The 24686-nt window shown below is 36.6% G+C and overlaps 1 protein-coding gene across 1 annotated transcript in view; it reads left to right on the top strand.

Moving 5' to 3' along the window:
• The window catches only part of PDE10A (phosphodiesterase 10A), a 230854-nt gene that overhangs the window by 85396 nt on the left and 120772 nt on the right, over positions 1-24686 (top strand). Inside the window, exon 2 of the mRNA XM_069489102.1 lies at positions 919-1047. Coding sequence (XP_069345203.1) covers positions 919-1047 — 129 coding nt within the window. The remainder of the gene's footprint in view (positions 1-918; positions 1048-24686) is intronic.

Here is a 24686-nt window from a genome sequence, read left to right as displayed (position 1 = left end):
AATGATTAATGGGGGAGATACAGTAGTAAAAATAATTATCATCACTGAGAATAATTATTCACAGTCTGTTTCTGTTGGGGATTGTTTAGTGAAATGATATACCAACATGAAACAATGAAGCAGCAATTTGAAAACATGATTTCATATGTTCAATATGAAAACATGTAAAAGTATTTTGAAAATCCTGTGTATTCAACAATTATCATTAGACTATGAAAATTATTTCAGTGAAACTGACTATACATAGAATATTAACGAACATATGTCATGGTTATTCTGAACTTAATTTTAGTCATACCATTGGGTTTAGTGCCTTTGAGAAAAATGAAGAATTTGTGTTGTAAGGTAATAAGAGAATTTATTCATTAAACCTTTTTTAGCACCTATGATGTTCCAGTGCTAGATTCTCCTGTTTGCTATTATTGCTGGAGTTTCACTTGCTTTGAGTATTAAATCTATGATAACTGTTTACACAAAAGAAATATGTACTATAAGGCTTAATGTACAGCATTGGCTCATGGTGTTGGTTCATGTATAACACTGAAACTTTTTGTGGAAAACAGCTATGTAACATGATGTAATAACTGTAGTTTAAAATTGCTTACCTCCTAACTTTACAATCTTTTTAAAATTCTTTTTATTATGGTAAAATATAAAGTAAAAAATGTTGTCTTGGTGGTATTAATTACATTCACAGTTTTGGCCAGTCATTGCCCCTACTTCCAAAACTTTGTCTTCACCTGAAACAGAAATTCATTTCTGTTCCATTGAGCAATAACTCTGTTCCTGCTTTCTTCAGCCTTTTTGCCAGTAGATTAGAGGTTACTGTATCTTAGCCTACTGCATCATTATACTGTATTTTTCACGTATATGAAGATGTTGTATAGGTGAATTTTATTCTTTTCAATTCTTTTACAGGTTTGACAGATGAAAAAGTGAAGGCATATCTTTCTCTTCACCCCCAGGTATTAGATGAATTTGTATCTGAAAGTGTTAGTGCAGAGACTGTAGAAAAATGGCTGAAGAGGAAAAACAACAAACTAGAAGGTAAGATTTCTCTCAGATTGAGTGTGGACTAATTTTCCACTAACTTTTCTAGATGGTGTCAAAAGAACAAGCATGTAATACCTTCTAGAAAGCAAAATATAAAGTAGACAGATATTACCCTTTTAAATCTATAAGAGTTTTATTGTGTTTAAAAAGATAAAGTTAGAAAGAGGAAAAATCTCAATGCAAAAGAAAGAATCTTGACTGAAAAAAAACTTGGCATATAATTGTTGAGAATTCAGTTGATTTAGATATGACCACATTGAAAAATGCAGAAGTCAATATTATACTTGATTTTATTTAATGATTATTAATGTTGAGAAAAACAGCATTATTTATATATATATTTCAATGATATATTTATATTATTATGTTTTACAAAAAGAAGTCTTAAAACAGTTTTTATACGTGCATAGTAGGGAACGAATTGACTTGGAATTTGACTTTGATTCACACTCAAACTCTAACAGAGCATTATTTGTTATGAAACTTTCAGCAGTAGAAAAAGGATACCTTTTTGATTTAAGCTCTAGAGAAATGAGAAAAAGCGTGGAGAGCCAGTTTTAACTTTTGGGTTCCGGGGACTTTAAGCATATTTTGTTTTTAACTTTCTGAGAAGTAGCTTTCTTTCTATAGGAAGGTTCCCTTTGTATATTGCTCTCTTAGTCCCTAAAATCATTTATTTTTAACGCAGAAACTGCTTCAGCAGTTATATTTATGAAAAAAGAAATGTAGGCTCATAAGGAATGTGAAGTCAAATAAATTGTCCCTCAAATTGAACATACATTAATATATTTGCTTTGAATGTTGTAGTATGATTTTTGTTTTTATTTTAAATGAATTTGTATTTGGCCAAACTTGACTTTTCATTTCTGTGAATATTGTTTTTATAGTGTCAATTAATTTTATGTATAATTTTGACTATATATATAACTTTTATATTAAAAACAAAAATACTATTTTGGGGGAAATTTTGATAGTGTATCAAGATGCTGTTTTTCAAGTACTCAGATGATTGTTATTAAAATATTGTAGTGCTAGAAATATAGATAATTTTCCTCACTACTTTTTAAGTTTCTGAAATTTTCTTACACAATGTTTATAATAAAAAGAGGTAGATCTTGAAACAGAGGGCTTTGCTCTGAAATATAAAACAGTTGTTAAAGCGAGTGTATATGAACATGTTTGCGTGTGTATGTGTGTATGTACAGATGAAGAGCCAGGGAGAGTGTGAAATAATAAATCAGAGACCAGCATTTTCTTTTCAAAACACTCTTGGTATTTACTATTTAATATCAAGGACAAAGCTTGATGTAGCATATTCAGTTACTACAAACCTCAAACATTTGAAAACAATTTGAGATGTTTAATAGTTTCAAAAGTGTAGCTGAGCTTTGCTTAGGCAAATTATAAATAAACATGCCAATTTCAACTTATGTGTAATGTGGGATAATAATATAGCATAAGAATATATGATCTTTGTGGGATATTAAATTGAGTACAGGTCTTAAAAAATGAAAAATTTTACGTGCTTTTCTAATGTTAAGGTGAAAAATAATTCCCAAATTTTTATAAATATTTAAATGTCATTCTGTATCTCCCAAATCTCTGTTTTCTATGTAGTTAATCAAATAATACTTTAATACATATACTGAGGGGTTAAATAATTATTAAGAATAACAACATGTAACTGAAACCCTACTCAGTTATTTCTCTCCCACCTTAAAAAAAATTTGTTCTTATGAAGAGATGTTTTTGATTTGACCCTGCAGAGGGCTAGACTGTGGGTGAGATTGTGAATGAAAAGAGGCTGAATGGGACATAACTTGGAGCTTACCAGCTAGTGGTGAGGACAGGCATCGAAGTAGCCATGTAGCAGAAAACATCAGTGGTAACCAGGGCTACAGGCAATTTGCAATGGAGGTGTAAGACAAGGAACCTTTAATTCTACTGTGCTCTCTGGTAAGACCCTCTTTACCTCCGCTTTTAAGGGCGTTTATCAGAAGAACATATCTCATTATATACCACTTCATGTTCAGTGAAATTTTGTGGCATGGCCCTTGAGGACTATGTAAAAGCAAGGTTGTTTTCCCCTTTCTCCCTTCCTCCCCTCTTTCTTCTTTTGTTTTCTTTTTATTATTTTTTCTTTTAAATTTTTTCTTTTTAATTATTATGGGTACATAATAGTTATCCATATAGGGTACATGTGATGTTTTAATATGGGCATACAATGTGTAATAATTGATTCGGTAATTGGGGTCTGCATCACCTCAAGCATTTATCATTTCTTTGTGTTAGGGACATTCTTATTTCATTATTTTAGTTATTTTAAAGTATACCATAACTTATTGTTGACTATAATCACTTTGTTGTGCTATCATTCTCTTTCTAGTTTTTTGAGAAAACTTCATACTCTTTTTCACAATGGCTATACAAATTTATGTTCCCACCAACAGTGTATAGAGAGTTCCCCTTTCTCTGCCTCTTCCCCAGCACTTGTTATTTTTTGTCTTTTCGATGATAGCCATCCTGACGGGGTGAGATGATATCTCATTGTGGTTTTCATTTGCACTTCCCTAATAACTAGTGATGCTGAACATTTTTTCATATACCTGTTGGCCATTTTGTCTGTCTTCTTTTAAGAAATGTCTATTCAGCTCATTTGCCCATTTTTAATTGAATTACTTGTTCTTTTGTTGTTGAGTTGAATTCCTTGTATATTCAGAACACTAATCCCTTGTTGGATGAATAGCTTGCAAATATTTCCTCCCATTCTACAGATTGTCTCTTTATTATTTCTTTGCTGTGCAGAAGCATTTTAGTTTTCTATAATCCCATTTGTTTATTTTTGCTTTTGTTGCCTATTTATTCTTTTGGTAAATCTTTTCATAAAATCTTTGCCCAGACCAATGTTCTGAAGTGGAGGCATCATGCAGTGGTGACTCTGGACCGTGGAATGGTGAGACTTGGTAGTGTCCCAGACTCGAGGAGTCCTGGTCTAACGGCAGCAAGTACCCCAGGATGGCAGAGCACCACTGTCCTTTTGGCCCTGGTGGGTCATGGAACAGCACAGAGATTATTCCGCTCCCCAGGGAGAGAGCGGTATCTCAGCAGCTCAGATTCTAGGGGCCTAGTTCAGCTCCAGGGAAGCAGGGTACAGGAGTTGTCTGGCCTGTCTAGGGAGGTTGTCTCAGCTCAGCCACTGCTCTGTTTCCCTGGGACGCAGGGTAGTATGACAGCACAGCCCTAGGATCTGTAGCTGTTCAGCTCAGCCAGGGCACAGATCGCTCAGCGTGGACATGCTGCTTCAGCTCAGACTTTGGGGAGCAGGACTGTGTTGAGTGGCCCAGGCACCGTTTCCCTGAGATGCAGAATACTGTTTCAACTTGGGCGCTGGGAAGGTGTGACTGCTCTGGGCAGCCAAGGCACTGTTTTCCCAGGAGGCAGGGTACTGCTTCAGCTCCAGCCCAAGGGGGCGTGAGAGGAGTAGGTGGAGCAGTTCTACCTCCACTTGGTCCCGTGGGGAATGGTGTAACAGCTGCTGTCAGCTGGGCTTGGGGATGTCTGGCCCAGAGCAGAACACGCTCCAGTAGTTGGAATTCCAAGATGGTGTAGCTATGTGGGGCACAGGGGTGGAACACACTGTCATATCCTTCTGGAGGGGGCCCAACTGTGTGGACTCCAGGCAGCAACCTTAGCTGGGCTTAGAGCCTATGAGGATGGCAGCAGACCCCAGTGGTGAGGTCTGTAGGTGTCCAGGGGCTTGCTGGGATCCTCTTGCTTCCCTGCTTCTCACGAGGAGAAGTTCTTCCTGGTTCCCAGCTGATCTGCACTGGGGGATGGGGTGGTGGACGCCCTGCGTTTCCTTCTTTTCTCTATGTGGCCATCAAAGTTTCTGCGCTAACCAGGATTTCTGTTACTCATGTAATGCATTCTGGTGCCCTCCCTCAGTTGTTTTCATAAAAGGGTAGTTATTCATTGTTCTGGCTCTATGTGAAGGGGACCAGAGCTATGGGCTTCCAGTTGATCACCTTGCTGACATCACCGTTCTACGTTTGCTTTTCAGTGACGACTTTGTGTTGTCAACGAAGCTGGTTTACCTTCCTTCCTTTTTTCATTCAGCATGTTATCGAACACCTACTGTTTGTTTGGTGCTCATAATTAAAACATTTAAAGTATAGACAATGCATGGCATCTTTCATGTATTTCATAATATTTATAATGCATCAATATTGTTTGAGCATAGAGCAGTTTTAATTTCCAAGGCCTTTCTCATATATTCACCCTTTACATTTGGTCACAACTAGTGACTGTTCAGTGTAGTTACACTCACCTGGCAGATGTGGAAACCGCAAAGGGAAGCAGGAGGATCAAGGTGACGCATCTAGTTCTTGACAGAATCATCTGCCAGTAACTCTGAGGTCAATTTGGGGGCGTGAACTGTGTGCATCATGGTTATTTTTGTATCCCTCACTTAACGCATCTGGCACATAGTAGGGACTTTATAAAACATTTTTGAATGAATAAATGAATAAGTTAGGTTTGAATTTTGCACCTCCAAGTGAACCAGTGTGATGCTTGTCACTACATGTGGTCATCATGCTGTGCTGACACTAGGTCTTTATGCTCAGCCTATCTTCCCCATGCTCATTTAAAAGCTTCTTGAGGGAAGGAATTATATCATGTATATTTTTAAATCCCACTGGTACCCTTGTTTTCATTCACTCAGCAAACTGTGTAAAGCACTATTTCCTACTAGGCTTATTAAATTGTTAAAAGGCTCACAGTCTAAAAACAGAAGAAGAGTTGTAATTTGCTACTTTTTTCTAGTTAGTCTGAATGTTGTGTTAAGCATAGTCCAAACTTGTAGTTTCTGAGTTGGGGAAGTCTTCTGTTGAGAGGGGAAACTACATTGAGTCCTGTCTATTTTACTTTGATAAATAGATAAATAGAGAAGAGGAGTTGGGGAAAGGTAGACCATCACAAATCCTCAAACATTTAAATTTAAAAAGTCATTTTTAACGTTATTGTTTTCAGTTTAAGTGCTTTCATACTAGCTTCATTTCAAATGCATAAAATTCTATCTACAGATGAGAGGCAAAGTGCCACTGAAGGTTGACCTCTGAACCTAAATTCCAAACAACCAAGTTTTAAGTGGTTTGGAAATTGGAAATTTCATTTATTTCTTTTATAACTTTTAATAATCATTAGGGAATGTGTAAATATTTCCTTAGAAAGCATTAAGGCCTTTATATAATCAGAGTAAAATATAACTTCTACGCAGAGTTATAAACAGGTTTCATCAAAAAACTATACATTCATTTGGAAAAAACTTAGGACAGTATCTAGGTCGTGTGTTATTTCACTAAATGTTATATTTTTATGCTAATTTTTATGCAGAGTAAATTTGACAGTAAATTTGGCTCAGCTGATACCCTTCAAAACTCAGATTACTAAACTATTTGACATATGTACATCCTATTTATACAAAGCATAAATATAAAATTATTAAATAAACATTAGGATATGATGAAGGTCAGCAAGAAAAAATCAAACAACCCCATTAAAAAGTGGGCAAAGGATATGAACAGAAACTTTTCAAAAGAAGATAGACTAATAGCCAACAAATATATGAAAAATTGCTCAACATCTCTAATCATCAGGGAAATGCAAATCAAAACCACAATGAGATGTCACTTAACTCCAGTGAAAATGGTTTTATCAAAAAGTCCCCAAACAACAAATGTTCGTGTGGATGAGGAGAGATAGGAACACTCATACACAGCTGGTGGGACTGCGAACTAGAACAACCTCTGTGGAAAGTAATATGGAGATACCTCAAAGAGCTACAAGTAGACCTAACCATTTGATCCAGCAATCCCACTAATGGGTATTTACCCAAATGAAAAAAAGACATTGTATAAAAAAAGGTATCTGGACTCCAACGTTTATAGCAGCATGATTCACAATTGCCAAGATGTGGAAACAGCCCAAGTGCCCATCAATACATGAGTGGATTAATAAAATGTATATATATACCATGGAGTACTACTCAGACATAAAAAAATGGTGAACTAATACGTCTTTTATTAACCTGGATGGAGCTGGAGCCCATTCTTCTAAGTGAAGTATCACGCGAATGGAAAAACAAACACCACATGTACTCACCCATTAAATTCGTACTAATTGATCAAAACTTATATGCACATATGGAAGTAACATTCATTGGGGATCAGTCAGGTGTGAGGGAGGAGGGGGAGGGTAAATTCACACCTAATGGGCACCCTTGAAGGTTTAACTTGGGCGGTGCAAAGGCAATTTATGTGACCAAAGTGTTTGTACCCCTGTAATATTGGGAAATAAAAAAATATATATATATTAATTTTAAAAAGATGATAAATTTTATGTTATATATATTATCTCAAATTTTTAAAAATTAAAAAAAATTAAAAATTATGTTTTATATCTTCCTGGAAACCTTTAGGGATAGTTCCAGATTGATTTAGATACACCTATCTGCTGCTCTTAGCATCCCTGGCTGTTTGTGTTACTATGGTTAGGAGTAGGTCTGTTTTATGCGGCTTTAGAGAGAAGACCCTCTTAAAGAAAATTAGTTATAAAAGTGATATTTCTTTGGATTGAGAAAAGAAATCACCATGAATTATGAATTCTTAAAAGTTGAAGAGTGCCATAAATATCACATAAATCCAAAAAATTAACATAATACTGTTTTAATTAACTTCCTAAAATAGCCTTATAGTACTTTTTTTGTTTTTTGCTACACATTAATATTTTCGCTACATATTCTTTGATCTCCATATGATGATTTTGTAATATGCAAAGGATAGAAAGATAATTTATTCTTTCTGGTAGCATGATTGAGAGAAACAGTTTTTAAAATTTTTTTGATCATATAGAAATGATTAACTTTATAATTCATTATTAGTAATGCCATCAAATTTGATTGTTATCGAATTTGTGGAGTAATTTAGTATAGAAGGTGCTAGGTGTCCTCTTGAGAGGCCAAGCACTATTTTATTCCATACATAGAAGTGATGAGGAAACTCATAAATATATCTCGATAAATCTGAATTAAATATATCTCTGACTCAATTTCACTTTAGCTGGATCCTCAAAATGCTACGGCTACTCCAGTGCTGCTCGACATCAGAAAAAATCTGACGGAGAGGAGATCGGGATAAAAGCAGACAGTGGTGTCAGCCAACTGTATTAATATACCTTACTTTTGCAAATTTTACAGTTACCCTGAAAAACACATTACAGGCATATCTCAGAGGTATTGCAGGTTCAGTTCCAAACAACTGCAATGAAGGAAATATCTCAATAAAGCAAATTGCACAAACCAAAAAGTTCCCAGTACATATAAAAGTTATGTTTACACTTTACTGTAGCCTTTTAAATGTCTGATAGCATTATGTCTAAAAACATGTACATACCATCATTAAAAAATTCTTTATTGCTAAAAAGTGCTAAAAAGCATCTGAGCCTTCAGTGAGTAGTAATCTTGTTGCTGGGGAGGGTCACGCCTTGGCGTTGATGGTTGCTGACTAATCATGATATAGTGGCTGCTGAAGGGTTGGGTGGCTGTAGCAATTTCTTAAAATAAGACAACAGTGAAGTTTGCTTCATGGGTTGACTTTTCCTTTCATGAAAGATTTCTCTGTAGCATGTGATGGTGTTTGATAATGTTTCACCTACAGCAGAACTTCTTTCAACGTTGTACTCAATTCTCTCAAACCCTGCCACTGCTTTATCAACTAAGTTTCTGTAATATTCTAAAGCCTTTCTTGTCATTGCAACAGTGTTCACAGCCTCTTCACCAGGAGTAACCTTCATCTCAAGACACCACTTTTTTTGTTCATCCATAAGAAGCAACTCCTGATTTGTTCAAGTTTTATCATGAGATTGCAGCAATTCAGTCACATCTTCTGGCTCCAATTTTAATTCTAGTGCTCTTGTTATTTATATCACATCTGCAATTACTTCCTCTACTGAAGTCTTAAAGCACTCAAAGTCATCTAGAAGGGATGGAATCAACTTCTTCCAAACTTCTGTTAATGCTGATGTTTTGACTTCCTCCCATGAAGCATGAGTGTTCTCAATGGCATCTATTAATAGAATGGTGAATCCTTCCCAGAAGATGTTCAGTTTACTTTGCCCAGATCCATCAGAGGAATCACTAGTTATGGCAGCTATAACCTTTGAAATATATTTCTTAAATAATAAAGGTTGAAAGTCAAAGTTAATTCTTGCTCATGAGCTGTAGAATGGGTGTGTTATAGCAGGCATGAAAATAACATTAATCTTTTTCTTCATCTCTATGAGAGCTCTGGAGTGATGAGGTGCATTGTCAATAAGCAGTAATATATTCAAAGGAATCTTTTTTTTTTTTTTTGCGCAGTAGATCTCAACTGTGGGTTTAAAATATTCAGTAAACCTTAAAATATTCAGTAAACCATGCTGTAAATGACAGATGTGCTGCCATCAGTTGTTGTTTCATTACTACCGCACAGGCATAGTTGATGTAACATAATGCTTAAGGGCCCTAGGATTTTTGGACAATGGTCAATGAGCACGGGCTTCAACTTAAAGTCACCACCTGCGCTAGCCCCTCACAAGAGAGTCATTCTGTCTTGTGAAGCTTTGAAGCCAGGCATTGACTTCTCCTCTCTAGGTATGAAAGTCCAAGATGGCATCTTCTTCTAATATAAGGCTATTTTTAAAATAGCCTTATATTTCTACATTGAGAATCTGTTGTTTAGTGTAGCCACCTTTATCAGTGATATTAGCTAGATCTTCTGGATAACTAGCTGCAGTTTCTACACACTTGCTGCTTCACCTTGTACTTTTACGTTATGGAGACGGCTTCTTTCCTTAAGCCTCGTGAGCCAGTCTGTACTTGCTTCACACTTTTGTTCTGCAGCTTCTTCATGTCTCTCAGCCTTCAGAGAATTTAGGAGAGTTAGGGCCTTTCTGTCGATTAGGCTTTGGCTTAACGGAATGTTGTGACTGTTTTGATCTTCTGTCCAGACCACACAAACGTTTTTTAATATCAGCGATAATCCTGTTCTTTCTTATCATTCATGTGTTCACTGGAGTAGCACTTTTAATTTCCTTCGAGAACTTCTCCTTTGCATTCACGGCCTTGCTAGCTGCTTGGCCTCAGACGCCTAGCCTTCAGCCTGTGTCGGCAATTCATCATGCCTTTCTCCTCGCTTCCTGCCTTTGATTTCAATGAGAGACGTGTGCAAGTCTCTCTTCCAGTTGAACACTTACAGGCTATTGTCGGGTTATTAACTGGTCTAATTTCAATATTGTTCTGTCTCTGGCAGTAGGGAGGCCCATGGAGAGGGAGAGAGAAAGGAGAACAGTTGGTCAGTTGAGCAGTCAGAACACACACAACATTTATCCATTAAATTTGCTGTCCTATACGGATGCAGTTTGTAGTGCCCTCCAACAATTACAATGGGAACATCAAAATTCACTGACCACAGATCACCATAAGAGATATAATAATAATAAAAATGTTTAAAATATTTTGAGAATTACCAAAATGTGACACAGAGACATGGAGGAAGGACATGCTGTTGGTAAAACGGTGCTGACAGACTTGCTCCATGCAGGGTTGTCACAAACTTTCAGTTTGTAAAAAGTGCAGTGTCTGCAAAGCATGATAAAGTGAAGTGCAATAGAACAAAGTATGACTGTACTAGCACTCTTCCCAGACCCTGAAAGGGGATCCTGCAACAGGAGGTTTAGAGTAAGTCTTCTTTTTCTTCTGGTCTGTCTGCTTCTAGGGATGTAATTGTCTAATCCACCCAACATGCAGCTGGCTCCTGAAGAACAAGGAGTGTATCGTATTGCAATCTTTTTTCTTAATTGCTGGCCAGCTAGTAACTCAGTAAATGTTTGTCGAATGAATGAATTCAATAATTGACCTACTGACTACTTAAAGGTGTCAGTGTCCTCACCCCCAAATTGACATTTCTCTTGTCTTACTGTTTAGCCTATGACTACCTCTGGATAGAAACACCTCAGTGCTTGATCTCAAAAATCGGTGGGCTCTACTCCCCTACATGCCCCGTCAGATCGCGTGGGTGCCCATGCTCGTAGCTGTCGTCATGCCCACTCCCTCCCCTCCAGCCTCCTCTCTGTGGAACTTCCTTCAGCCGTCACGTGGCACCGAGTCTCCTTCCCAGGTGTTGCACATGTCACTGATTTCCGGAAGCATTCTCCATGGTTTATAAGATGACTTAGTTGAAACGATGTGTTGGCTTTTTAAAAGTGAGGTGGTACATGAAATTGTGAGTAGTCAGTCAGCAGTATATGAGTTTGAACTTTCAGTATTACAAATTGAATGCCTTCATTGAAGTTTGAGAATCCAGATTCACCTATCAAATGCAGAAATACTTGCTGCCTATTCTATATGTTCTTAAATGCCACTGATGTGGATGTGAAAATGTTCTAACTTTTCATATACCCAAATAAAATGATAGTTTCATGACAAATTACATAAATTTACTAAATATTATCTTATCTTCATCTTTAATTCTTTTTATTTAAAACCCTTTCCATTTCAGTAAGTACAGCAGTCCCTCATATCCTCGGGGGATGTATTCCAAGACCCCCAGTAGGTGCCTGAAATCATGTGTAGTACCGAACCCGATTGCCGTCAGTTGGAGCACATTTCTGTTCCTGTCTTCCTCCCACAGATTCAATGTCTTTTCCATCTCAACTAAACACTTACTGTGCACTGTGGCCATAACTTTTATAGTTTGTGGTGGGGCAGCAAAACTAGCACTAACTTTCCTTCTTCACAATTTTATGGATGGAAGACTCATTTTTACCAGAGATCTTAGCAGCCTCAGCATATGACTTTTTTTCTTTCCTTAGTCTAGAACTTTCACATTTTCACTTAATGGAAACACTTTGTGGCTTCTCTTTGTCATATCTGAATTGTCAGCATCTCTGCTGTTGCCCTTTGGGGCCATTATTAAGTCAAGTAAGGTTGATTTGAACACAAGCATGGGGATACCACTGAGTTTCTGATACTGCTAGGAGACTGAAGGGTGGGGAGGGTCTACGGGGTGGATGCTCCAGACCAAGGAAGGACTCCCCCTGGGAGGGATGGAGCAGCGTGGCATGGGATTTACTCCAAATGGTGTGTACTTCTGAGTTATTTGTTTCTGGAATTTTCCACTTACTGTTTCTGGACCATGGTTGACCATCAGTAATGAAACTGTAGAAAGTGAAACCGTGGAGGGGGGACCACTGTAAAGAGTTTTCTTCATTTGACCCTGGAAATTTATGTTTATCATTTCAACTTATGCCCTCTGTTTACTCTCCTTCATTACTCTGCTCCCATAATTAATGGATTTAAAGAAGCTGTGATTTTTAGAAGATGCTATTCTCTAGCAACATCACAGTATTCAGCACAATATTTTATTTAGACTTTGGAATTAGACAACTTTAAATTTGGGATCTACTACTTAATATTTAATGGAATAAGCTCATTTAATTACTTAACCTTACTGGGTTTGTTTTCTCATATCTAAAATGGGAATAAAACCTACTTCATGGGACTGATATAAGGATTATTACCTGACATATGTTAATCATTCACAAAATGATAAATGTATATATTTTTAAAAACTGACTTTGTATTAAAAAATAATTAACTTAATTTTTCTCATGTACAGTCCTATGAATTTTAACATGTGTAGATTCATGTAACCACCACCACACTCGGGATACAGAATGGCATTCTCTCATGCTATCCCTCATAGTCCTACCCTCCGTCCACCCACCCCTGGCAATGTGGATCTGTTCTCGATCACAGTAGTTTTGCCTTTTCCAGAAGGCCAGGCAAATGGCATGATACAGCGTTTAAACTGTTGGGACTATCTCGTGCCATTCAGCATGCAGTACCTTTGAGATTCTTCCAGGTTGTTGCATGTTATCAATCATTCGTTGCTTGGTATTGCTGAGTAGTCTTCTGTTGTATGGATGTACCACAGTTTATCTGATCACCTCCTGAAGCATATTTGGGCTATTTCCAGTTTTTTTGGAATTATGGGTAATATCAATGCTATTTTAAATAATTTGCTAGGATGAGAGAATTCTTTTCATGGGAAACACTTGGTCATAATTGCTTTAAGTGGTATTTGTATATGTTAACCAATCTTGTGTTTTTCTCTTTGATGAAATTTGAGAGATAAACTAAATCTCATCTTTGATAGAGATCTTTGAGTCTTCAGAGTCCATATGACTTATTATGTGTTATATGTGTGAAAAATGTCATCTATTTCATACTTATCCTTCTAGCTTCAATTTCATAGACATATTTATTTAGTAGTTTTCAAATTCTAAGGAATCTTTTGGTGGCATAGCCTGCCATGCATTTCCTAAGCTTCTAATCTCTTATGCAATGCTTGACTCAGTGGCTATATATTAAATGTGCATTTAACAAATAAAGATTGAATGAGTGAATGAATAATTGATAAGCATTGCAGTATCTCTAATGAGATTGATTTTGATTCATGGTAATGTAATAAATATAAGACTGCATTTTTTAGCATTTGATGTTAAAACATAGTTATTTATATTAATTGGAAGTAGTCTTTAGAGTAATTAAACATGGCTTACCACAGAAAATGAGTCTTTTTTAGTATCCTAGGATACATTGTCTAAAGATAGGTTTTAATTTGCTCTACCGTGGCCTTGCTGCTATTGACAGGAACATAGGAAAGGGAATAAGTGTATATGTAATTTAAAGCATCTGATACTTATAATTATTTGTTAGAATTTTTTTCTAATGATTTTATTTGGGTAAATGAGAGAGGACAAACATGTGACTTGTTCTGAAGCACCAGAAGCTCTCATGTTAATCTCACTCTTCCATCCATTAGTGAAAATTACTTTTTGGAAATATGAAAGCAGCTATAATTTGTTCTTTCATTCTTAACATGAGAGGTGGTGTCAGACTGTTAAGTGCTTTTATATTGTCAGCGGTAATATTGCTATCAAGGAAGGTTTTATGTATAATGGTAGTGGAAAGTTCTTTGATCTGGGTCAATAAAAACAGTGGCAAGAGAGCCTCTTTTTGGTGTGTACATTATCTTTGGGACTCAAATGTGACTCAAAATTAAGGAGAGTTCTTGGAGATGAAGCATACACACCATCTTTTAAGGTTCATTTGGAAGGAGAGGAGATAAGGAATAGTATCTGGAAGGTGAGGTTTTGTTTTGATTTTTGTTTTTAACGTGAGAGAAGCAAGAGACTTTGTATGCTTATGGGGAATGTTTCCATAAAGAGGGAAAATTACTGATGCAAGAGAGAGAGGAGATTGCTGAAGCCATGACCTTGACCAGGTGAGAGAACAAGGTGTAGCACCAAGTGGCGGGGCTGGCCTTAGATAGGAGGAAACGGTATTTGAAATCCTGTTTGAAAATGTTCTGTTGCATAAGGCAGGATAAAGTAAAATATTAAAGCCAAGGGAATGATATTTTAGCGTATTTTTATTTCTCATTTACAGTTTCACCAAGTTTTACTGTGGTAGATTTTCCCTTCCATAAATCAGAGAATCTTCTGATAGGTCAGTTACATCTTGTTCTGCACAGCCAAGGTCACAGTCAGTAGAGCAAATGGACAACCTACAAAATGGGAGAAAATATTGTGTGCTTTACATCTGTCTGATAACCAGAATCTACAATAAACTCAAATCAGCAAGAAAAAAATCAAGCAACCCCATTAAAAAGTGGGCAAAAGACATGAACAGAAGCATTTCAAAAGAAGGTAGACTAATGGCCAACACACACATGAAAAAATGCTCAACTTCTCTAATCATCAAGGAAATGCAAATCAAAACCACAATGAGCTATTACCTAACACCAGTGAGAATGGCTTTTATCAAAAAGTCCCAAAACAACAGATGCTGGCGTGGATGCAGAGAGAAAGGTACACTTACACACTGCTGGTGGGACTGCAAACTAGTACAACCTCTATGGAAAGTAGTTTGGCGATACCTCAAAGAAGTAAAAGTAGACCTACCATTTGATCTAGCAAGCCCACTGCTAGGTATTTACCTAAAGAAATAAAAGACATTTTGTAAAAAAAGACACTCGCCCTCAAATGTTTATAGCAGCACAGTTCACAATCACAAAGATACGGAAACAACCCAAGTGCCCATCAATACGTGAGTGGATTAATAAAATGTGGTATATGTATACCATGGAGCTACTCAGCCATAAAAAAAAAATGGTGATCTAGTATCTTTTGTAACACCATGGATGGAGCTGGAGACCATTCTTAGTGAAGTATCACAAGAATGGAAAAACAAACACCATATATCCTCAATACTAAATTGGAATTAACTGATCAATACTTACGTGCACATATGGAAGTAAAACTCAAGGGAAATCAAGTAGGTGGGAGGGGAGAGGGGGGGATGGGTAAATTCACACCTGATGGGTACAGTGCACACCAACTGGGTGAAGGGCACGCTTACGACTTTCACTCACACTGTAAAAAAGCAAATTATGCAAATTGCAAAATGTGTGTATCCTCATAAAACTCTGAAACAAAAAAAATAAAATTTTTTTAAAAAATATTAACTTAATCATAAATGACTAATGATTTCGTCAATCATCCCTGTGTAGTAAAGCCTCTGTAGGTAAACCCTGAACATTAGAATTCAGAGAACTTCTGGGCTGGCAAACACAGGGCGATGTTGGGAGGGTGGTGTGACTAGAGGCATGGGAGCTCTCCACTCCTCCCCATACCTTGCTTTATGTATCTCTTCATCTGTATCCTTTGTAATAGCCTTTTTAATAAACGGATAACTGTAAGAAAAAGAAAATAAATTATTGATACAGGCAGTAATGTGCATGACTCTCAAAACAGTTATGCCAAGTAAGAACCTAGGCATGAAGAGGACCATGCTGTGCTATTCTCATATGGAACGCAAGGCAATGCATTGTGTTCCGTAGTGACAGAAAGCATATCAGTGGTGGCTTGGGGATAGGAGTTGGGAGAGACTACAAAGGATCTATGGAAAATTTGGGGCATGATTATGTATTAGTTATTTTAATTGTGGCAGTGGTTTCCCATGTGTATGGATATATCCACAGTTTTCAACTTGTTAACTTTATGTGCAGGTTACTTTGTCAGGTACACCTTAACAATGTTTTTTTGAAAATATAAGTGCTGACCTTTTAAAATACGACTTTCCAGTTTGAGAAAAGTCTCTTCCTAAAATCTGGGCTTTATGTAGATGTATTCTTTGAAATAATTGTTCAAGTGGTTTATTTTAATATATGCACTCTTTTTGAGGCAATTTATTTAAAGAAAACATTGTTTCACTTTAAATGACATTTTGTACATAGCCCCAGAATTTGTTGGTAAGACAGCTTTAAAATTTCTGAAAGATTTTTAAAGACTTTTTAAAAGGGACTAAAAAACTAAAATATCTATATTACCTTAAAAGTCCTCAAAAGAATGAGACAATTAGTAGAACTTGATAGGTCCCAAGAAGTGTGCAGTTAAGTGTTTAATTGAAAAATGAAGTAGAAATGAAAAAGAAAAGAAAACAGAGACCTAAAACTCATTCAGCTATGAGTATATATTTTTTGAGCAGTTCGAGTCAGCGATAGGGATCCGTACAAATCTGGCAGGAGATGGCCCGAAGCCCTGATGTATGCAGAACTTCTTCAAGAGACTTGCTGAACTTGGGCTTGACATAGATGCCTGGAATGTCTGTCTTCCAGGTGAGGTGGATAATGATAGTAGGAGTCTCATGACTTGTGCATATAAGGAGAAAATGAGCATTAATTTTCAAATTCTGTGTTACCTTATTTAATCCTCACAGCAGACCTCAGGAGTAGAAAGTCAGTAAAGTTCGCTCTGTGGCTCCAAGTCCTTCCTCCTCACACTGTACCATTGTGCTTTCTCCACGTAAGGAAGTGGACGCATTTGATCCTGGAAAATCGGTCTACTCCAGGCAGAACACCAGCTTGCTTCAGCTACAGGAACAAAGTGAGCAGGCTCATTTCTTTCCCAGTAACTTCCACCCAAATCGGGAGCCTTGGGAGAGTTGCTACTCAGCCTGTCTGGGTCCTAGCCAGGCATGTTGAGATATAGGACAATATTTCAACCCCAGCGTGAAACAGAAGTGCCAGGTAGGGAAACTGAGAGAAAAATCTAGTTGTAAGACAGCAGGGATAGCAGATAGTTTGAGCCAACCGAGACTCTTTCCAAGATCACAACATAGTGCTTGTCAACAGCATAAATTCTAACCCTCAACTACTGAAGGGGCCAAGACTGCTAATACCTCCTGAGCTGATGGGGAGGCTGAGCTGCCGGGACAGGTGTCAGGGACTGAGGTGGGAGGGATTAGGGCTAAGAGAGAAATCTTGGGTTACCATGACAGTATTTCAAGTGTACTAAAATCAACCAGAGAAATCAACGTGTTATTTATAGCTGGCTAGAGTAAAAATACTCTACAAATAAAAATGGCTATGAATACACAGGATCATTTTACAACTTTTTTGAATGAGAAATAAGGTACATGGTCTTTATTTAGCTTAAGATATTTGAAATGAAGTCTGAAGGCAAAGCTGGTAAGTGCCAGAAGTTTTTGTGAGATTATATACCTCCGAAAGAGGTGATCTCAAGAACAATTTTCCTTTGTAGATTTAGAACATACTCACTTTAGTAATGATGGGGAGGAAAGACGTGGGCATGGCTGGGCCATGGTAAAAAGTGTAGCCATGTATTTACAGTCTGGCTCCCAGTCTAGCTCCCTCCTTAGTCTTCCCAGTTACCACCTAGTTTTCTCCATTTGTCTGTATCCTGTGCCCAATCCATATGAATGGCTTCACTCTGGGTTAAACACCTGTGGTTGTCCAATGGATGACATAGAAATCTTGGTGGCTCCTGAGACTACGTGATGGCTGTGGCAGCTCTAGGACTATGCTCTCGCATGGGGTGACTTTGTCTTGTCCTCATTCAAGCTGCTGGGCCGCTTTGACTCCTTTAAGGACATTAGACCCCTGGCTCTTCTGTCGTGTTCTTTCCAACTAAACTGCTTATGGCTGTAGCCCTGCCAGGATCTCATTTCCTGAGGACTTGTCCCTACCGTGTCCCCTTCTTGTTCAAATTTTTGAAATGACATTGCTTCTTATCTGGAACTCTCGCTGTCTTTGCTCTTTGAAACTTGAGCTCCCTCTGGAATTTCCCTAGATCTGATCCTTTTTTGGTTCCTGAATACTGACTTTAAATTGACTGAATCTAGCGTTTTTATGATTAGGCTGGGTTTGGGAATGGCAGCTGCAGCCCTGTCCTGGTTTCTCCGTATCCCTGGTATGTTCCCTTTGTCACTCCTCTCCACCAGATGTTAAGTGAAGACTGACATATCTCAGTCACTTGCCAAGAGCAAGCCTTTATGTGGCAGTGGGAACACATAGCCAAGGAATACGGTGACATGGGTGACAGTCTGGACCAGCAGTAATATCAGAGACTCTAGTATTGATGGATTGATTTCATCAACGAATAGGTAAGAAAACTGATGGATGCCCAGGCAGGAAGTTAGGCAAGAAACTACAGCACTACACAAAATAGATATGGCCATTTACATCATGGAACTTAGTTTAGCTACTTTAATGCAGAAGGAGACTCCTTAACATGTAGGCAGAATGGAGTATCTGAACTCCCTGGGCTTGTTTTACTTGGGTATATTTCATTTTATAGATCATTCCTAGACCTGTGATTTAGAATCTTCTTTTTTTATGATTGTTGCATAAAACTAAAAGGAGAGTAACAGAAAGTAGAATCACATAAATAGTGTTGTTTTTGTGCTGTGTTCCTTAGGATTCTAGACTTAACAGAAGTGCTTCAGGAGTTTCAGAAACATTTAACTATTTTAACTATTTAAAACTATAGTAAAATAACAGACATATTTAAATGCACCGAGCTTTAATACATTGGAAGCCACCAAAAGGAATTAACTTTGTGTTGTCAGTTCAACTCATTTTTATGCAGAGCTCAGACAAAGCTTATAGTGACCTATCTGTACATTTATTTGAATTTCTTTTAAATGTGTCATATCAGTAAAGTTTTGGTTATGTTCTCATGCTTTTATAAAAAAGATCAGTGTTTATTTAATCACAAGAATATGTACAATAGTTGGCTTATTGTATGTTTGGGTGTTTCTTGTTATAAGAAAAGAAATGTGAATTGTTATATATTTAGTGATTCAATTTTGAAAGAAAAATTTTTTTAAATATATCTTGATTATTTCAAGCAAGAGTCTTTTGAATCTATAAGGCAGCCTACAAAATGAATAAACAATAAAACTTCCCAAGGCAATATTTACCTTTCGTATCAGTATTATGGGTCTCTGAAAATAAAATCCAGAAATAAATCTGTTTCTGGGACTGACATGAGACTACAGATACCCTCCATAACATTCAGTTTCAAAATTTTTTGTTAAAGCAGCTTTTTTTTTTGTTACCATTTGTTGACTTTATGATGAGATATTTTATAATTTTTAACATTTAAATAAATTTTTACTAACAAAATACTCATATTAGTTAGAGTTTGGTTATAGATAGTAGAAACCAATCTAAGCCAGTTTAAACAGAAAGAAACTATTAGCTGACTTAAAAAATCATCAGGAGGACTAAAGGGGTGAACTCTAGGTAGAGGTACTGAGAAAAACTTTCAGGCCTCAGAGTTTTACTTCCTCTGCAATGACGGGTGAAGATGCTCCCTTGGCTGCAGGAAGCCTGGGAGTCAGGAGTCTGACGGCCGTAGATCCATGCTGTCTCTGTGTTGATGTGGCCCTGCCTTTCTTCCAACTTATTTAGGTTTTGAATTCAGTCTCACATTAATAGTAGATGATTAGGTGCTAGGAAATCTGAAAATGTAGTGTTTAGCTTTCCAGTCTGTGCCGAACAGGAAGGAGCTCTCAGAGGAGTTTGGAATTGATGCGAAGCCAATTATAATATCTGCTACCATATTTCTTTTAATCTGTTTAAGACATTGGGTTTCCATATAAAATTTTATATGGAAATGAAAGCCTGCCCTGTTAGAAAAAGCTTGAAGAATAAGCTTCAAAATTTAAATCACATTATTCACTATCAAAAACTTTAGATCACCTTATATGTAATATTTTCTCTTAGCTATGAGAGAAAACTATATCATCTTATATAACGAGTACTTGTTCTATTGTATATATTCATATTTCTTGTGTATAAAGTATAAGGAAGGTACTTGACAAATTATTACATGTTATATGGAGAAGAACACCTGCAGTTCACACTATGCCTTTTTAAGTCATCAGTTTTCATTTTTGAAGTTGGAGAGCTTCATGAACTAACTCTAAGAATGGTGCCATCCTGTTTATATAAAATTAAGCGAAGAAAACAGATTACATTATGTGTCAGAAAATGTGATTGTAACAAGTTATTGAAAAATCATTTTAATCTCTCAGGGAAAAAATAATTGCATTTCCAGTTCGTTGATATGGCATGTGAACTTACAAATAACCCCCCTTTTTATTTCCAACCAAGAATATCACACACATATATAGTTCTTTATACCTTCCAATTGTATAGTGATTTATAGTTTATTTCATATGTTCTTATTAGTAACTCTGCAAAATAAATGGCTTATTGGCACAAATCAATTAACACGATATTTTAATCCTTGGTTACATGGTTCATGTTCTTCCATAAATGTCTGGCTTTTGATGTTAAACAAAGTAAAGTAAGAAAGAAAATAAAAATAAAATGATTTGTGAACTGTATGTGATAGAGATTTTAAATCTCCAGCAAAAGTAGCAATCATCTAGCATTTTACCACTTTGTTGCTGGACAAAGACAAATACTCTATGCAAAAGCATCATTATCTATGTCTTAATCATTACAGAATCATTTTTTGTAATGATTTTGTTTTTTCAGTAATGTAAAAGAACTATTAGATGTGGTCCCTTGTTGCCAAGAACTTTATATTTAGATAAATTATTAGTAAGTCATTCACATGTATCTAGTTATCAATGGAAGGCAAAATATAGTTAATGTTAAGTTGAATGCGGAAGAACAAAACTGCAATTTATTAAGAGCCACTCTGTGCAAAAAGTTTATATTCGTTATCTCATTTAACACTAACATTAACCCAAATCATCTCATTTTATAAATATGAGGTAGACAAGTTTAGAAAGGTCAAGAAACTCACGTATGTTTTGTAAGGGAAGTTGAGATTTGCAGAGATCTGTTCTGACCCCAAACCCATCTTTATTTTCTGTACTACTCTGCTTTCCTACCAGGAGGGGAATGTATCAACATTCTGAGAAAAGGGAGATCAGTGGGCCTATTGCTCTTGAGAGGAACTCACAGATAAGCTAGAAGTCGAGTTGAGTTTTCAAAGTCCTACTCTTTGGAAAGAAGGAGGTCATGGTCTGTGTAAAGAATACAGCAGGCGTGCTCATGTCTCGATCTTTGCTCAGCCCCATCCCTCTGCTCGGGCTGCTCTTCCTAGGCAGCTGCTTCCTTTACCCTGGCTCACCTCTGAGACCACTGGAACTTCCCTTGTTAATACTGCAGCCTGCCCTGTCTCTTCCCCCATTGCTTTCTGATCCCCCTTATCCTGCTCTACCCCTCCGCCTCTGCCGCCCCCCAAGCACTTGCTATTACCACTTCCAGCTTGCTGCATAATTTAGTTACCATGTTTATTTATTGACAGTCACTTGTATTTAAATAAAGCTTACTGAGGACACAGATTGTTGTCTTTTTGTGTTCTCCAAGCTATTGCAAGCACCAAGAACAGTGCTGGACACTTAGTAGGTGCTATAAATAATTGTTTAAAAGGTTGAAGATTTTGAGTTAAGAGTAAGCAAAGCATGTTTGAGGGTCTGGTGAAACTAGTCTTATTTGAGTGGGGAGGGAGTCTTGTATGTTGTAGATTCCAGTTGGATAAATAAAGCAAAACCAGATTGTGAGGACTTGAATCCTAAGCAAAGGAATTTGTTTACTATTTGGTAGGAATGGGAGAGCTTTCTAGAAGAATTTATTTTAAATAACAGTGTATTAATTTAATGATGTAAAAGTAATATTCGAGTAACATTGTGTTGCATTTCCTTTTTTTAATGCACTCTTGACTGTTTTTAGTTTTACCTGATAAAATTGGCTTAGTCAGTAGGGAAATTAACAATCTCACATATTAGGGAGTCCCTAGGTAATGCAAACTTCAAGGTTGGCTGATTAATTTGGCCAGAAATGTCTCTGAAGACTCAAATTTTCTATTTGTTTCCCCTCCTTCCTTCTCTCCTTCCCCTCTCCCTCTCACTGTCTCTGTCCTTCTCCCTCTTCTCTATCCCCATCCCCATCTCCATCCCTGTCTCAGTCTCTGTCTCTATCTCCCTTCTCTCCTTCCCCTCTCCCTCTCACTGTCCCTGTCCTTCTCCCTCTTCTCTATCCCCATCCCCATCTCCATCCCTGTCTCAGTCTCTGTCTCTATCTCTGTCTCTCCTACCACCCACTCCCCAGTCTTCCTTGCTTGTCATTGTTGATTTTAGGTTGAAGACCCTCGTGATTACAGAGTAGCCGCCACCACCAGCTACGGCCAAAGACTTTGTTGTTTGTGTTTCTTTCAAAGCCATGAAATTTAAGTCCTTCTCTTCATTCTGATTGGGCCAACTAAGACATTTATTCAGTATCTGGCACTTAGTAGCCATTTGATAAATATGTGTGGGTTGAATTGTTCAGATTGCATCATTGTTAGAAGACAGATGGCTGTCTTTACACTAGCTCCACAGCTGTGTCAGTGTGCCAGAAATGGCTGGGGGAGGCTGAGTGGGCTGCTTTAACTCCTGTGAGATGGAAGGATATAAAACAGATAGCTGCTTAGTTGATTTTCATGGGAAATGCTTATCTCCCATAATGAGAGGACAAGTATGCTGTTTGGGAATATTAGAATACCTGCGAAGTCTGAAAGGCAAAGCAAGATGAATAGTCTTGCCGGATAGTGATGCAGTGAGTGAAGCCTTTCCAGTGATCACAGAGGTCTCCCCTCTCCTGGTCAGGGTTTCTCTTCTCTGGATACGTAGTACCAATGTGGGACTTCTTAGAGTTCGTTTCTGATCCTATGGAATGAGCACTGAAAGCAGAGAACTTATCCGTGGAAGATTTAGTAAAATCGACCATATGTTAACTTTGAGGAAAAGATCAGTCAATTACAATTCAAAACACATTCTCTGACATTCTGTACGTTGATCATAGGAAAATCATAATTTAGAATTTGGAATGCAAATTGTAGTTTTCAATCTTAATTTATAATATTGGCGTTAAATGATCCCCTTCCCTCTGTATTCTGGATTTGTTCTTTATTAAGTTACTCAAACCTTTTCATTTTATTCTTTGTTATTTTACATGTAATGTTAACATGCTTTTCATAGAACTTTAGTTGCAGGAATACCACCACCGCAATCCTTTTCCATATATATATGTATATTTATATATAAAAGTATACATTAACATTTTTTACCTCAGACTTAGGAGATGATACAGTATACTGCAGAAAAAAAGATTTATAATTGAAACGAGTTTGTATGTGTGTATACATAATTTATAAAATGTGTCTGTATTTAATACACATACAGATTAAATACATGTGTGTATATTTTGAGCCAACATAGGCTCATACAGTAATTCCACTTTTTTCTTACTCTTTTTAATCTAACCAAATCATGAACAATTTTTCATGTAAATAAATATAAACATTCCTCATCATTTTTAGCAGCTTCTTTTTGGATCTTGTTGTATCTATATTTTTTATGGTAAGCCTTTTCATTTTCTTTTTCTGGTAGAAAGATATTAGAAAATCAACAAATAATAAAAATGCAGATTATAAGAATCAATAAAAATCCCTTTTAACTCTTTAATGCTTAAATGTATCTTCTTTGTATCTCCTATAATAATTTATTTATTCTAATTTTATTCTAATTTTTTCCTCTTTCATGTTTTGTTTTTCTTTTATAGTGTTTACTTTTGTAAACAGTTTTTATGGATTGAATCATAGGAAACTTCAGTAATTTCTTATTGACTTTAAAATATATGAGTTTTGTTGGAATTTCCCCTGTCCCTCTATACTTCTGGCATCTTTACCTTAAAGCTAAACACAGAGTAAATAGTATTACAAATTGGTAGCTACATGAAAACTATCATAGCCAATGTGATATGAATTTCTTTGAGCTCTTATTATAAATTTAGGTTTATTACTGAAATCCCATTTCATATCAAAGAAATATCAAAAGCGATACCAAAAATAAAAGTACAAATATATATACATTTATAAAGATTTATAAAATATTTAAAATTAAGTGCTTGCTGTGGTAGGTGCACCATGAAGTCCTTATGAAAGATGTGCTTAGGACGAAATCCTTTTAGGCCATTTCCTTGATGAACTATTCTTGTTAAAGCTTTTTAAAATTATTAAGATGATGTTTAGATTGAAGATGATTTCTCCCTTTTTTTTAAAATTTCTCTTTAACAAGCATAGATACACTTTTTCTGAAATTATCTTATTTCTTTCCTTGTTTATGCATCCCAATAGATGGCAAGCTC

The sequence above is a fragment of the Eulemur rufifrons genome, chromosome 15 (genome assembly GCF_041146395.1).
Source record: "Eulemur rufifrons isolate Redbay chromosome 15, OSU_ERuf_1, whole genome shotgun sequence".
Classification (NCBI taxonomy): Eukaryota; Metazoa; Chordata; class Mammalia; order Primates; family Lemuridae; genus Eulemur; species Eulemur rufifrons.
The sequence above is the reverse complement of the archived record's forward strand: the minus strand, read 5'-3'. Positions and strand labels throughout refer to the sequence as shown.